We start from the raw sequence: 15,344 nt of genomic DNA on the forward strand, positions 1-15,344 counted from the left end.
CTATTAAAATGCGAGGGAATGTTGACCTCTACTGGGGATATTGTTGAGTAATGGAAGAATGTGTTGTGGAACTCTTTAACCCAGTAGACAAGCCCACCCTACATGAGGCCATGGTAGAATCTACTTACTCTCCAAAATAGTTTGAGAAGCATTCACATTCCTACACTCATTGCTTGTCCAAAAGGACAAGAGTTACAAGAATGTAAGTGTGGAACTGCGAAAAGCCCAAGAAATTTAGAATTGAATTTAATGTTAGATTTGTTCATGTAATCATTTATTTTTGCTAGAGGGCATCAGATTAAAATGCTTCTGAATTCAGTCAATGACAATAATTACAAATAAATAATCATCAGTGTACAAGCACATTTCATGCCCAAGTCATTTTCTCTAATCAGCCTGATATCATAAGAAATAGATATAAAATGTACTTTCCAACAGGAAAGGGTGATGTGGTTAAATTCCATTCAGTTTCAGATGAATGAAAAACCTTTTCATATAAAATAGCTCTGAATTTGCATATGGGAATCCATGTGGCTCAAAATATACTTTGCCATTGTGGTGCCTGAGGTCAGTGAGCCTGGCCTTATTGTCCCCTTAGGCTGGTAAACAAGGCAATTCTAATTCCCCGATGATGGCCAGTGATTCCATCAACACTTGGCAAACACTCTCGATGCTGGACGTAAGCATAATGCCGCCATTTGTTTCATGTTTCAACAAGATCATGCCTCTCTTTTGGCTGTAGGAATCTGCATGGAGATTTCATAGAAGTGTTAACACTGTAACAGGGTATATATATATATTTTTAAACTTGTATAAATATAATTAAATTAGTACTGTATATCACCTACAACAGGAATAAAGATTATTTCTCTTTTTTGAAGATTGATCAGCAAAGTCATATTAAAAAGTCACAATAAAATGTTAAAATTGGCTGTACATTTGGTATTTAATATTAAACATTCACTTGTACATGCTTTGAAAAAGTGCTTTTTTCAATTAATGGTTCCCATTGGAACCCTTGGAACCCTTTCTGATAGAGAGAGTTAAGATTATAAGGGTCCATACAACTTGCCATGCTTTTTAAAATAATTAAATTACATTTAAATTCCTTAATCATTCAATATGAAACAGATTAGATCTTTCTCTGGGGATATTTCTCCATATAGCCCAAGGCTTTTGGAGTCCACACAGCCTTGCGAAAGCTTTTTGAGATGCTCTGTGGGTGTTATGGTTATGGCACACATGCTTCTCGTGGTTTTGGGCCATCTCCCGTGGTTGTGTCTCACAAGCATCACTCCATGGCTGGTATTGTTTCTTCTTCTGTCCTTTTCACCCCTCTCTGTGCAACAAAGCCTGCCGTCTTCATTGTACAAGGGTACTTGAAATGCATGCTACCCACTCCCTGCATTCCTGCTCTCTATCTTCGAAGAATTTGTGGGCGATTTAGAGATAGCAAGCCCTTCACCCAACAGATGAGCTTCTGTACAATAGGCATGATACAAAGATCAAACGGCATGCTGGGCTCCATTTATAGAGCCAGCGAGAGAGCTATAAAAGGAGAGAGAGAGAAGTTTTGGGCCAGTTTGCTAAACAAGGATACATCCTTTTCATGTTAGACGGATATTGTCTAGATAATACTATTTTTCAAGTTTTTTTTTTTTTTTTTTTTTTTTTTTTTTAATTTACGACTTATTAAGAGTCTTTAAATTTGGTATATTGCCTACGTGGTTATTCCCATGAAGTTTTATATTTACTTACATTTAAGTACATTTACTTTTTGACCAGGGGAATTTGGAACACACATATTTATTCAGCTTCCAGCTTCTTAATCAGTTATTCATTTAAAAGCACGTAGTAGGTAGTAGTATAATAGACGTGTATTTATAAGAAGAGTGGATATAGGTGAAGGTTCTGGGAGTGTGAGGAGTTAAAGATCTGTTTTCTTTTTTTAATAGACTTAATAAAACAATTACGTTTTTGAGAAAACTTTAAGAAAAGCATGAAAGGAACAAAAAGAATTTAGTATGTCTTATGACTTATTACACTTTAATCATTATTATTGCACATTATTATTGTACAGAACATCAATTAAATAAGGAACACTAAACCTTACTGTATAAATATATGTGAACTGTATTAACTGCTTGCTCTCAGATCCTAAAAATTGCTCTTAACTGCAGGCATGCTTGCAGTGTAAATCTGTTAAGCCCATGCAGAATAGACACAGGGAGTGGTAATATTAAATATAAAACATGAATATGTGGTGTGTCTAAATGTCTTAGTCAGTGTCATAAAAGTTTTGGCATTTTCTGATTACATTAGGTTCTAGAATCTTCCAATCATATGAACTAATTTCTAACCAATTCTAGCACTGCTTGATTCACTTATTCCTATTTTTTTGTTAGATTGGCAAATTTTTGAGTATTTACAATGTATACTAGTCTAGAAATCTAAATGTACTAATGCTATGGTGTTTTTTTAAAATTATTATTATTCCCTAGCTCCATTAGGGAATGATCTGAAATGAACTGGAGTCTTAGGGTTGGTGATACTAAGGGTAGGTCATTGTTTTAAAATTTGAAGACAAATAGGAAAATATTTCACAAATATATGGGATGAAAAATGAAAGTCTTGAAGTCATATAATCCTGTGCTCATCAGTGAAAATAATGTCTTAATAATGCCTTGGAATACCTTTGCTAATGTCTTATATCACTACACTGATTTTAAAATAAATAAATAAATAAATAACCTCAAGAGATTTCAAAAATCATGCTTAAAAATATCATTGGGCACATACATGTCATATCAACATAAATTATTTGTATAAAGGATATGAATCACTATGACAATAGTTTGATTGTGCTAAGGGCTGTTTTGCATTGAGCTGCAACTCTCACATACACAGGCCTTGTTGTGGGCCTCACAGAACCGGGGCAGATGTGGTCAAGAACAATGGCAGCTCCTTGAACAGAGAGTAGGGCAGTGACTGACTCCAAGGGTACACAGGCTGTAAAGAATGCCTGGCACCAAACCAGAATCACTGACGCTATTACAGACCCACCTTATCTCCAATGATTGCCCAGAACTGAGGGGACCACACCTTCAAAGGCCAGCCCATCCACCTCGGATGCACCAAAGACTATCGAGAAGCTTGCTGGGGTGTCCTCAGAGTGGAGACAGGGCTGTACTGAGAAGGACGTTGGCAGGCCGTGCAGATTGACGACCCAGGCTCAGAAGATCAACATCCAGAATGGCAACTGCAGGCACCTCAGGGCTGGGACGCAAGAAGAAGGCTCCTGGTCTCATGGATCAGATTGGCAGGTTCTTTGGAGGTGATAAGAAGAAAAGAGGGAAGGTGAGTGATGATGTCATCTGCGGCAATACATGGAATTTGCAGAAATGCATTTTGCCTTTTTGGTTCTTGCAATGGTAGTTTACATCATAATGAGACATCTTTTGTTACTGGTAAAGAAAACCGAGTCATGTATATTGATAAGCTTTTTGAACCTGAAAACAGCTTGTTCTCACAAAGAACTGATAATTCCAAGCTAAAGTGCTTTATGTATGAAGTGTGATGCTGTCTGTTGCTGTGAATGCAACCAAAATTACAGTACAAGTCAGAATGCTTCAGTGCAGAATTATTCAATGAAATAATAAAAAAAGAAATAAAGAAAGAACAAACAGATTTTTAGTGTTACAGTGCACTACAATAACAATACAAACACTTAACAAAAAAAATAAATTGAAAATATCCATAAGGAGACCTGATAGAACTGTACATTATTGTAGGTTAAAATAATGCCATTAATTTGAATCCTTTGTTGAAAGTATTGCATATGTGGGTGTGTGATTAGGGTGTGTCCCAATAACGGTATTCAGATGTTCTGTTGAAATCTAGATATTATGGGCAAAGAACCCTAATAATTTAACATACTAGAAAAGTAAGAGAAACTGTTATATACTGCATTGGCTGCTTTTATTTCCCAGCCTTTCTGTTGTAGCATGTTGTGTTTATACAGTAGTAGGTACTGCACTCTGGAGGGTTGGGTAGTCTTCAGGTTGAGAATTATTCATTGATGGTTAGGAATGAGGAGATGTGACCAATTTTACACAGTCATCGGCATATCTAAAGATATATGAAAATGATTTCAAATAATTCAGTCAATACTCTTTCACTTGTTTGCATTTGAATCAAAATCTAACATATATGTATATTTGTTTCAATTCAATAATAAATCCATATCAGATATACGTGTGCACTGGCATTTTTTATTTGGCTAGCAAATACAATTTCAACTTTTTGTGATTTTTATTTTATTACAATTTATTCGTTTTTATGCCACTTTAACAAAATGCCCGTCAATATCTTTTTATTTTAACATTAGAAACATGATGTAATGATGGAGTTTTAGACTTCGTGGCATTGACTGAAAAAAAAAACCCAACTAGGAAATAAAAGAAAACTGCATAGATGCTCTGTTTCAGGACCATTTTTTTTAGGGGCACATGTAAAACCAAGTAACCTTTAGAAAGGAAAGAGGAACCTTTTTTTTGTTTGTTTAAGAGTGTACTCAGTACCAAAAAACCTTTAATTATGGATCCAAAGTATCATTGAGGAAACCTTTTTAAGTGTGTAATCAGTAACAAACACCTATACTGTTATGTTTAGGGTTCATTCCGTGGTCACCTGTCTTCCTCACCCCCAAGACCTCAGCATTCCTCATCCCGACGCCGTGGAGATGTGAACCCAGTCCTTCATTTCTTCAGGAGCTTTGTAAGTGCATAAATCCCATGCTTCTCAGAAATCAGATATGAAATTTCAACTTGGGTTTCAATTAGGTACTTTGGGAACAGTTTGATATTAAAAAGGAGAATTATCTTGGTTAGTTAACTTTTATACAAAAGGTGAAAGAAAGTGTAATTGCACATCTCCCACAAGCCCTAGCAGCAGCCTTTTTTTTCAGCCTATTTTCCACTGAAAGGTCTTTAGGTTGTTTTGAATGTTACGCTTTTGTGTGTCACCTTTGCCGTCTCAATGCATCAGCCTTTTAATACTTCTTTCGTGCCTTGAAAATATTCCTCACTGTCCCAGCGAGATCATACGGCTACTTTGAGTTACCTTTCAGAGTTCCTTCTAATTGAAGCAAAAAAAAAAAAAAAAAAAAAAAAGGGCAAACATAACTACAACCACTGGGAGTGAATTTCTCTTCAACACATTATGTGAGTGCATGAGCCATTTGCAGCCCACGTTTGCAGTCTGAAGCTGTCATTATGTCAGACATGTAGCTCATGTTTGCACAGTTACAATGCTGCAGCTTGTTTCTCTAACTAGACAGAAATGATTACACACACTTACTTCACTCCTCTGTGTTTCTCCTTGCTATGCGGATGCTTTAGAAAGTGGGATTTTGGAGTGGGATGTTGGGATGCTAAACAGTAACTTGTAGTAGTGTGCTGTGATGTAGCACAGATCCTATTCGCAGTTTTTGTAGAGGTTATCCGTAAGGAAAAGAACACACTGTTGCAATATGCTGTTATAGGAAAACAATCAACGAACAGGTAGAGTTAATTTTACCAACCTGAATTTCCAATAACACAATGTCCTTCCACAATGTTTCTTCTTATATCACAGCAATTTGCTAACAATGACAATTTTTATTATTTATTAAAGCATGGAAATTCATACTTGCCATTCATTTACACATGCGTTTAATACTGTGGAACGTCCATCAAAGAAATTAGTTCCTGTTATCACTTACGTTGTAGCAGCTATAAAAATGAGTTTCCCTTGTTTTATCTCAATCAGCTTGTCCATTTTATCCAGTCCATTTTTTTTCCTGGTTTTGTGGTGTGTCTGCTACACAAGTCCCCTCTGTATGTTGTTACTGTTGCTGTTTCTGCTGTCATAGAAAATTAATTAGCAGCTTCTCACCAATTAGAATTGAGTATGCAGCAGTGCTGTGGTATAAACATGAATAATGAATGTACAAAAAGGTGGAAAAGGTGACGTTTCTTAAAGAAATTTGGCCTGGGAAGTAAAATTTTAGCCAATGTTTTATCTCTGGTGAATTGATGGTTTCAGATTTGATCTATATATCCAAACTGAACTTTGCCATCTACAAAAGTACACAGTGGTTATTGCTGGATTTATTGCATGTAATAGGATTAAACTATCACATGTAATGCTTTTGAATCCACCTTTTGAATTTGCATCGTTAGATGTATAAGTGCTCTGCTAGGTGATCAGTGAGTAATGTGATTTTTTTTTTATAACCCCACAGGTGTCCTCTCCTCGCCCTAAGTCAAGGGTAAGTTTATTTTTCCATTAGTTATTTAGGTCCTACCCAGGTTCAATGTAAATAATATAAGTGGTATCTGCCACTATGACATGCTAGTTACAACTATATTCGTTATTATATCATCAATATTTCTAAAATGGCGTCTCATCTGGTGCAGACTTTTATTAAAGGATGAGAGCTCACAATTTAGAATAATAATAATTAAAAAAAAAACCTTGACACAAATTTACCAGTAAAATGAACATATTTTATATTTTGGTCCATGTGCTAAGTAACCTTTTATGAGTTTCGGTGTTTAGAGATATAAAAGGAGATAAATAGTGTTAACCATGTGTGAGAATGCTCTCATTGAAAAATAATAACAAAACACATAAAAACTAAACATTTGAGGGCTATTTGGTCAGTTAAATGTTCTTACATGGAAACCCTTTCTGATAGGAAAACACACTCAGTTGTACTGTGGGTTTCTACACAGAACCCAGAGCTACCCAGAGTAAGAACATAAGGGTTCTAGATTGAAGATTTTTTCTAAAAGTGTATCGCTGATATCATCAAACCTTTCTTAACGTTCGTTTCCACATCGTGTGTGAGTGCACGCAAGTTCAAATCCCAGATCTGCAGATCGTATGGACGATGCAGACAGCCTATAACCATAAAGAGATTTTCTACCTCATATGTCGAAACTTAATTGTTCTCTATCTTGTTATTTTTTTTTCTCTGTCTTTTTTATGTGCAGTGGAGGGAACTCTTGGGCCTGGTATGTCTCCCAGCTTTAAATTAAGTCATGTTTGTGTTCACAGTCATCTCCATAGGCAGACCTCCATGGCTTGAGCAGTCAGCTTTCCTTTCCTCTCTACTGTTCCTAATGTGTCTTCTTCATTAACAACCATTTCTCTTCCCTGTGAAGTAACTAAACAACTGATTCGTAATTGCAGCTTGCTGCCATTTGGTACTCCTGTCAACTTGACACATAAGATGCTTTTCAGAGCTCGTTATGAGGTTGGGGTTCTGCATAGTCTTTTGAAGAAAAAGGATAAGCTTTACTATGTGCTATTAATGTATTATAGAGAACAGAGATTGTTGTAGTGTTTAGTAAACAGCAGCAGCTGGAAAACGTTATATTTCAGCATTTGTTTTCCTGATGCACTTATACCTGTATTTAATCAGCAGTCAGGATTGAAAACGCCTTTATCACCAGTGAGAGCTTTAATATTGGCCTTTATACATCATTACTGAGACCGTTTTTTAACCACATCATATTGACTAATGCATGAAATATTACAAACCCCTTAAATCCCTGGTTTATTATTCAGCCATTCATCTTAAAGCATATTATTCAGTTACTACAAAAAATTCTTCAGTAATAAGAGCAATTAGCATTTAGTTACTGGTTTTGGGTGCTTAAAAGAGCATATGAACCTATGTTACAGTGCTGCTGAATGCAGAAGATGTTGATAATAATTAATTTTCCATAACAGCATATTTCAATTACGTATGTTTCAGAGTTTAGTCTACGTGCCCCTTTGACAGTCAGTCCACTGATCCCATCAGCTCTACCAGAAGCTGAAAGTGTCTCTGATACTTAAACACTCTTACACTGTAGTATGAGGGTCAATATGAGCTCAAATTTAATTTGTTTTCTGGGAACTTTGAATCAGAGCTGTTCTGTGCTTCTGGACGACATGGAGACAGCACAGCTTTGCCTGAAGCAGTTTTCTCCTCTAGGGGCCTAGATACAGAGCTCATTCTCTGAGTCATCAAACACTACACACTCCCTCGCTTTTTCCCTTATCTGTGTCTGGACGTGTGTTTTTTTTTTTTGTTTTTTTTGTTGTTGTTGTTGTTTTTAATACATTTACTCCTCAGCGCCCCCTTTTGGCTTAGTCATGTACTGCATGAGTCTACAGTTTTCCTTGATATAAAACTTCTTTCTAAAGAAAAGTGTGGCAAAGAGAACAATGCAAAGATATAGCATATGGATTGATAACACATTATTATTTTAAATAAGTCTGTTTGTTAAAGTCACGTAAATTGATGATTTTATAAACAATTTTGTGCAACATTAACTTTCCTAAATTAACAAAAATAAATAAATAAATAAATAAATAAATAAAGATAAATTGTCTAGGGAGTGGCGTTTTTCTCTCATGCCACATTCATCATGTCTCTAACGTACATTTCTATTGACTTTGTGTACATGTGATAACCTCAGCACTTTGATTGATGTGTTCACGTGTATCAAGGTTCATTCTACTGTTAATGAACGATGAGTCCAGAATGTTCAATCTCTTCATTTCTTAATGCTACCTTTTTCCTTCCAGCTGTTCACCATCAAAGCCTTTTAATAAGAGAGATGATCATGTTATATTATTCAATATTTATTCAAAATTACAGTCACATATTTATACATAAAATGCTAATAGTTGATACATCTATAAATGTCTTTTGATAGTAATTAAAAAGCACAATTACACTTTATTTAAAAAGTGCTCATAGGGCTACATGACACCTCATTACTCCAGTACTGGAGCACTTCACTGGCATCCTGTTCAATATAAAATATAATTTAATGCCCTTGTATTTATTTTAACATTTTTTATATGGACTAGCACATTCTCATATGTCAGATATATGGCAGGCATCTTCTGTTAGCAACTCGTGCTTGGCATTTTATTATTATTTATACAATTATTTATTTTCATTTAATTTACCTTGTATTATTTAATTTTAATGTTATTAATTTAATTTTATTCATTAATATTTTCAGAATGATTTTTTTGGTGGTAATTTCTATTTCTTTTATTATTTCTATATTTTCCGCTTCATCTCATGCTCTTTGTTTCGCCTTGAAAGGTATTTTTAATGTATGCAACGTGCTACATTAAGAAAGTTTATTATTTTGTTTTATTTATTCTTTTTATTAGCCCTTCAAGACAATTTATTATAACAAATAGCATTATCATAATAAAGGCTTATTATAATAAGTATCCGCCACACTGTAAACCAGGATACGGTCATTTAACTCAAAAAATTTGAGGAAAGTAATTACCTCAAAATTTTTAAGTTGATAAATCAATTTCTTTAAGCCAAATACACTTCAATATAACAACAACAAAAAAAATTACTCAGTTAACTATATTTAAGTGTATTTGGCTTAAAGAAATTGATTTATCAACTTAAAAATTTTGAGGTAATTAGTTTCCTCAAATTTTTTGAGTTAAATGAACTATCCGGTTTTACAGTGTGACATAAAGAATACATTCATTCATTTTGACATGAGGTTAACATCACACCTGAGTCAAGTGACAAATTGTTGACATTTTAGGGGCTGACTTATGTTAGAATGTCAGGATTAATGACTTAGTGTACTTCTGCTACATCAGAGTCACATAATGATGATGATGTGACAGTTTTAGGAGTGAGGGATAAATTGGAAAAATCTAACACATGTGGCACTTCCACAAGATGCATCAGTTTTAACCATGATAATTACTACACTCTAACAACATAGATATGTATATTTTACTGACTCTTAAGTGACCTTTTTTAAACTGACCTCCATCAAGGCCACAATACGTGACTTCCTTATATGTTAATTTGACACCAGTATCAATGAAAGTAATATTTATGACAGCTGAAGCTTGTTGGAATTACCCCTTGTAAATGTTTATGCAGGCTTATGTCAGTTGTCATGAAGGACTAATGCAGGTGTCATAATAGCCTTAAGAACACCACTCATATATAAAGCATTAAAACAATACAAATGTGACCTTACAATGTAGAATTACAGGAAATCATATTGGGGAAAGTAATGAAATCCAATATTCGTTTTTTTTTTTAATAGTATATATTTTTTAATATCACATAGTGTATTGTAGGAAAATTATGCTACAATATGATGATGAAAAAAAATGACTCAATAAAACATCAATAAGAACACAGAGTTCGCAGATTCCAGTTTGGGCTCTCAGTGTGTTTATGTAAGATATGTTTGTAGGCTTCACCATCGCCGCGTGGTTCAGAGAGTATCAGATCACCGCACAGACGCCGAAGAGAACAGAACACACTCTCCAGAATCTTCAACCTGGTGAGCCTGCTGTAGCAACACGACTGCAAACTCATGAGCGCTTGCATGAGTCGACTTGTAGGACAAATTATGAATGGTTATTATAGATTATAGCTAGGGATCAGGAGAGAGCTAAGACATGAGCTTTATAAAGACTCAATTCACATGAAATCAAAATAGATCATGTTTGCTTGTTGGTTTGCATAAAGATAGACGGGTATGGTAATGAAAAGTTGGTTTTAGGAGCTGAAAATAACATCTCACTGTTATCACTTATGATAGATATCCTATTAAACACCATAGCTCCATATATAATTTAATGAAAATATATTTAATACGTTTCAGCATGAAATTTTCCTATAATTCAAAGCCGTTCAAAGTGGCTAAATGTGACTGTATCACAGTGTAACACGTGTCCCTAGAGCCCCTTTGTCCCGGCTTTCCTTTTCCTTGTCCGTCAACAGTCAGTCCTGCCTGCATGTCCACCTGCATGATCCTAAGCCCTGGACACTAATCCCCAAGATCCTTATTCATTATGTCTTCTACCTGTCTACCCACCTACCTTTTTCCTCACTCCACTGAATTTTACATCACTGTTCCTTGATCACTGATCCTTATCTTCACATTTCCATTACTAACAAGCATGGCATTTCCAGGTCCTCCGGGGACAAGCAGGACACCTGTCCTGGAGGCTGAAACACAGCTCTAAATGGTGTCCAACCTGATGATTTATTCATTCTAGGAAAATCTAATTGACTCTCTTTTCAGACTCTGCTTCGTATTAATTCATTAATCAGGTATCTATTCCAGTATCTAATTAGCAATCTATAAGATTGCTTGTCTGTCTTATTAACTATAATTGTTCCATTATGCACGAGTTTTCTGTATGTGATCTTTAGTTGTCTTTTTATAGGCTAATAATAAACAGATTTTAAAAAAATGTGATACTTAACTAAGATAAAGCGTATAATCCACCATACACATGGTGGAGGTGCCTGTAATGAGTTTCAGAGACTACAGTGTCAGTGATTTGTAACAGTTTTCCATCTGGGAAAATCTTCTCAGTAACAAGACTAAAAGGATAAACTGCATTTTTTGTTTCAAAAAGAAACAAGAAATTTCAAAAAGAGAAAAAAAAACCCATCTCTTTATAGCTGCTATAAGTGTTAATGGGAAATAAATTGCTTTCTGGACAGTTCAGAACATGGATTATAGCTATAATTGTCCCTAATTTCTCCATCTGGGGATTAATAAAGTATTATCTTATCTTATCTTATAAAATCATAAAATATATGTTATTTTGTTAATGAATAATAAATGAAAAATCTTAATTTGCCAAAAAAAGTTGGCAAATTCCTGTGGTGTAAGAGGAATAAAACACTTCAGGGCATGTAGTTACAGGAAAATAATCAACGTTTTAATAATAACAGTAAATCCACTTCGGATTAGGCCACAATACCCCATGCCACCACTGATTATTTTCCTATAACAGCATATCCCGAAATGTTTTATTTCTTGTCACATTCACATTCATTTTATGTATTAGATATGCTCTGAAATCCATTGGTTTATTTGTTGTGTTTCTTGGATATGTAATTGAGTGGGCATAAATCCTTGAATCATGTCTAAACTCATGTGCATGAGCAGCATCTCAGGTATATAATCTAGGAATAATCCCACAAGCCATAGAAGACATACAAATTTGCATAAGTGCAGTGACCTACCTCAACTTTTAATGCACATATTTTCTCCCTCACAGTATTTCACATGACAATCCTTACAAGAAAAAAAGTTCTTTGTACCTTTACTCTTGTCTCAAGCTATAAAAATGAACAGCGCCCCAAATTGCAACTCATCACTCAAAGGAAGCAAGTGATGGCTGTAATTTCTTCTATCTCTATTTGTGTTCCCATTTGAGTGCTCCATAAGAATTGTTAGCACTAGCTGGAAGGCATTATCATTCAGATATTTCATTTCCTGTTCAGCATAATCATGCACTTTACAGAAGATTTTGGAGAAAGGCTGCACGATATGACACAAGCAATAAGCGATAACGTCCATTCACCTGCATTCCTTTTTCGTTGCAGGGAGAAAGTAGATCTCGTTCTCCACCCAAACGCTGGAGTACCATCTTCTGAGCCCTCGACTGACATGGGAACGAGCCAGATAGAAGATAAGAGAATGAGGAGGATAGAAGATAAGAGGATGAGGATAAGGATGAGGAGGAAGAAGGAAATGCAGAGGGTCTCTGCCTTGTGGACTCACACTTTGCTATGCATTTAACAGACTAATATTGGCCACCTCCGCTTATTAGACAGTGATACAATCCTGGTTTTGGAAATTATTTACCTACAGAGTGACAGGAATGAGGTGTGTGTAGGTGAGGTTCAGTGGTTGTGTGACATTGGCCATATTTATCTAAACATAGAGTTTAGATATATAGAGTGTATTTGAGCACTTATGAATAAGTGTCTTAATATAATTTAATATGCAGTATAAATCAAAATGATTGTTCTTTAAAATAATGCATCTTTTTCCACCTAAATTTGTACCCATCCCAGTAGACACGCGCATACCAAAAATGATCAAACTGATGGATATCCTACCAAAATGGCAACCTCCATGACAGCACACTAGCCTATTTAATTTTCATAACAGTAATATAAATTCTGCATAAGGCCACCTCCTACTTGATTTTAATTTAGCTACACCAATAATCAATAGTCTATTTTTTATTAAAGATTGTTTCAATCATGTTGTCTTTTCTCCATGTGAAATTTACACTAAGTGCATTTGTTCTTCTTCAATACGTTATTCAATATCATACTTTAATCCATATATTACTGTGAGAAATGATTCCAGGTTGTTTTATGTCAGTGTAGTGTATTTTTTGGATATTGTGTGCGTTCTTCGTGGTTGTCAAGTGTCCTGTCATGTATAGTTTGTTTTTATGTTTAAAATGATTTGCATATAGGGTTTTGGACTGTGTTTTGCCACTTAAGAGTTCTTTATAACATTCAGTATTGTATATTATTAATGCATGACAATAAAATATCCGTTTGCATAACATTAATTAATAGAAGAAATTGGAACAGATACTAAAATCACAAGTCTCACAACTGGAAAGCAGTATCTAAGCCAGCAGAGACTTAAGCAAATGCCCTTCAATTGCACTGATGTAGTCAAATATTTCTTTTTAATGGCTTAGAAATACAATGAGTGGAAATGGTTCACATATTTACTTTTCATTACTTTTGCAGAAAGGGTAATTTTTTTAAATCCAAGATGGCAGAGCTTTAAAGGTAGTGAAGGTGCAAGAGAGGAAATGAAAAGTGAAAGATGGCTCTGAGAAAAGATGCAAACGGAAAGGAAAAGATTGAAAGACTAGAGACGAGATGAGTGAGATTGATTTCATTCAGCCTATGTTACATTACAGATAGCCTTCTGTTTATAATGTGTCCTCATACTGTGTTTTGTGTCTCTTAGAACTTTCATGCATGTACTGTTTATGAATGAGTGCTGAACATATAAATAAATTTCAGTTGTTCTGCCCATCAGCGCTGTATACATCCCAAATGGTGCTTCAGATTCATAATGTGGAGAATATTTACGTAAGAGTGGCCAAGTTTTTAAGTTATCATGTGTAATACTTTTAATCAGTTGATATTTTAAGTAACATCAAATAAAAATTCCTAAATATCCGTGTTGGTATATTATGTGTGTCTGCTCTTCACAAAGCAGTGTTCTTTTACTTGGAGAGAGTAACAGCCCGAGGATCTTCCCGCAATATGTAACAAGGCTGGAGATAGCCTCATATTTATAAATGGTCAAATGCAACAATAAACTTGATGAATACAGGCAAGTCTGTGAATAAATGAATATACTCGTGAATCTACACATAATAGTGAAGTCAATGGACAAATCAATACAGTCTGGATTATTATTTTAATTTAAAAAATCTAAAAAAAATTGTGATTGCATAATCATTCACCCCCCATTGCCGTGAAACCCCAAGATTAGTTTAAGTACAAGCAAATGCCATCAGACGTCATATAATTGCAAATGCAAATCAATTAGTGGAAATGTCACCAAATGTCAGTAACCAGGTAAGGACGGCATTAATCAGAGAATCAACCAAGAGACCAAGGATAACTCTGAAGGAGCTGGAGATATGGGAGTAGCTGATCACATGTCAACATAGCCTGGACACTCCACAAAGCTGGGCCTTATGGAGAGGAATTTTAAATGAAATCCCATTCTGGGTTTACCAAAATGCATGAGGCACATTGCAAAAGGTTCTCTGGTTTGAGAAGACCCAAATGAACCTTTTTGCATTGTGTTATGTTTGGTGGATGCTCAACACGGCTCATCATGGTTCTGAGAAAACCATCTTTACAGTGAAGCATGGTGGTGGTAGCATCATGTAATTGGGAGTTATTTTATTTTACATTTTTATTCAAAAAAGGATACAGTATATATATATATATATATATATATATATATATATATATATATATATATATATATATATATATATATATATTCTCAATATACAAAATCCTATGTGTAGAATTATGTGAATTTGTGACACATCACAGTTCATATATATATATATATATATATATATATATATATATATATATATATATATATATATATATATATATATATGAACTGTGATGTGTCACAAATTCACATAATTCTACACATAGGATTTTGTATATTGAGAATAATGATGGACATATTGAGCAAGGTAACAAAAAAACCCAAAGCAAACTTTTCTGTTTTGCTATTTTTATTATTTTTGTTATTATGCTGGACCTGTGCATGATCTACTTAAGAGCTATGTTTGTGTATGACTGGCTTTAAACACGCTCTCACATTTAAAGTCGTGCTCACTTCCTAAGGTAAACCAGTGGATACTTTTATATAAATAGCACTTTTGATGCACAGGACACTCCTACGGAGGATAAGATA

General features: G+C 34.7%; 1 protein-coding gene across 1 annotated transcript; it reads left to right on the top strand.

Moving 5' to 3' along the window:
- The first annotated feature begins 3,110 nt into the window (after positions 1-3,110).
- On the top strand, positions 3,111-14,068 carry mbpa (myelin basic protein a). Its single transcript, XM_017455113.3, has 6 exons — positions 3,111-3,357; positions 4,672-4,776; positions 6,284-6,310; positions 7,038-7,058; positions 10,299-10,388; positions 12,455-14,068. The coding sequence occupies exons 1-6, from the start codon at positions 3,253-3,255 to the stop codon at positions 12,503-12,505; spliced, it is 399 nt and encodes a 132-aa protein (XP_017310602.1). The 5' UTR covers positions 3,111-3,252; the 3' UTR covers positions 12,506-14,068.
- The last annotated feature ends 1,276 nt before the right edge of the window (positions 14,069-15,344 follow it).

The sequence above is a fragment of the Ictalurus punctatus genome, chromosome 24 (genome assembly GCF_001660625.3).
Source record: "Ictalurus punctatus breed USDA103 chromosome 24, Coco_2.0, whole genome shotgun sequence".
NCBI lineage: Eukaryota > Metazoa > Chordata > Actinopteri > Siluriformes > Ictaluridae > Ictalurus > Ictalurus punctatus.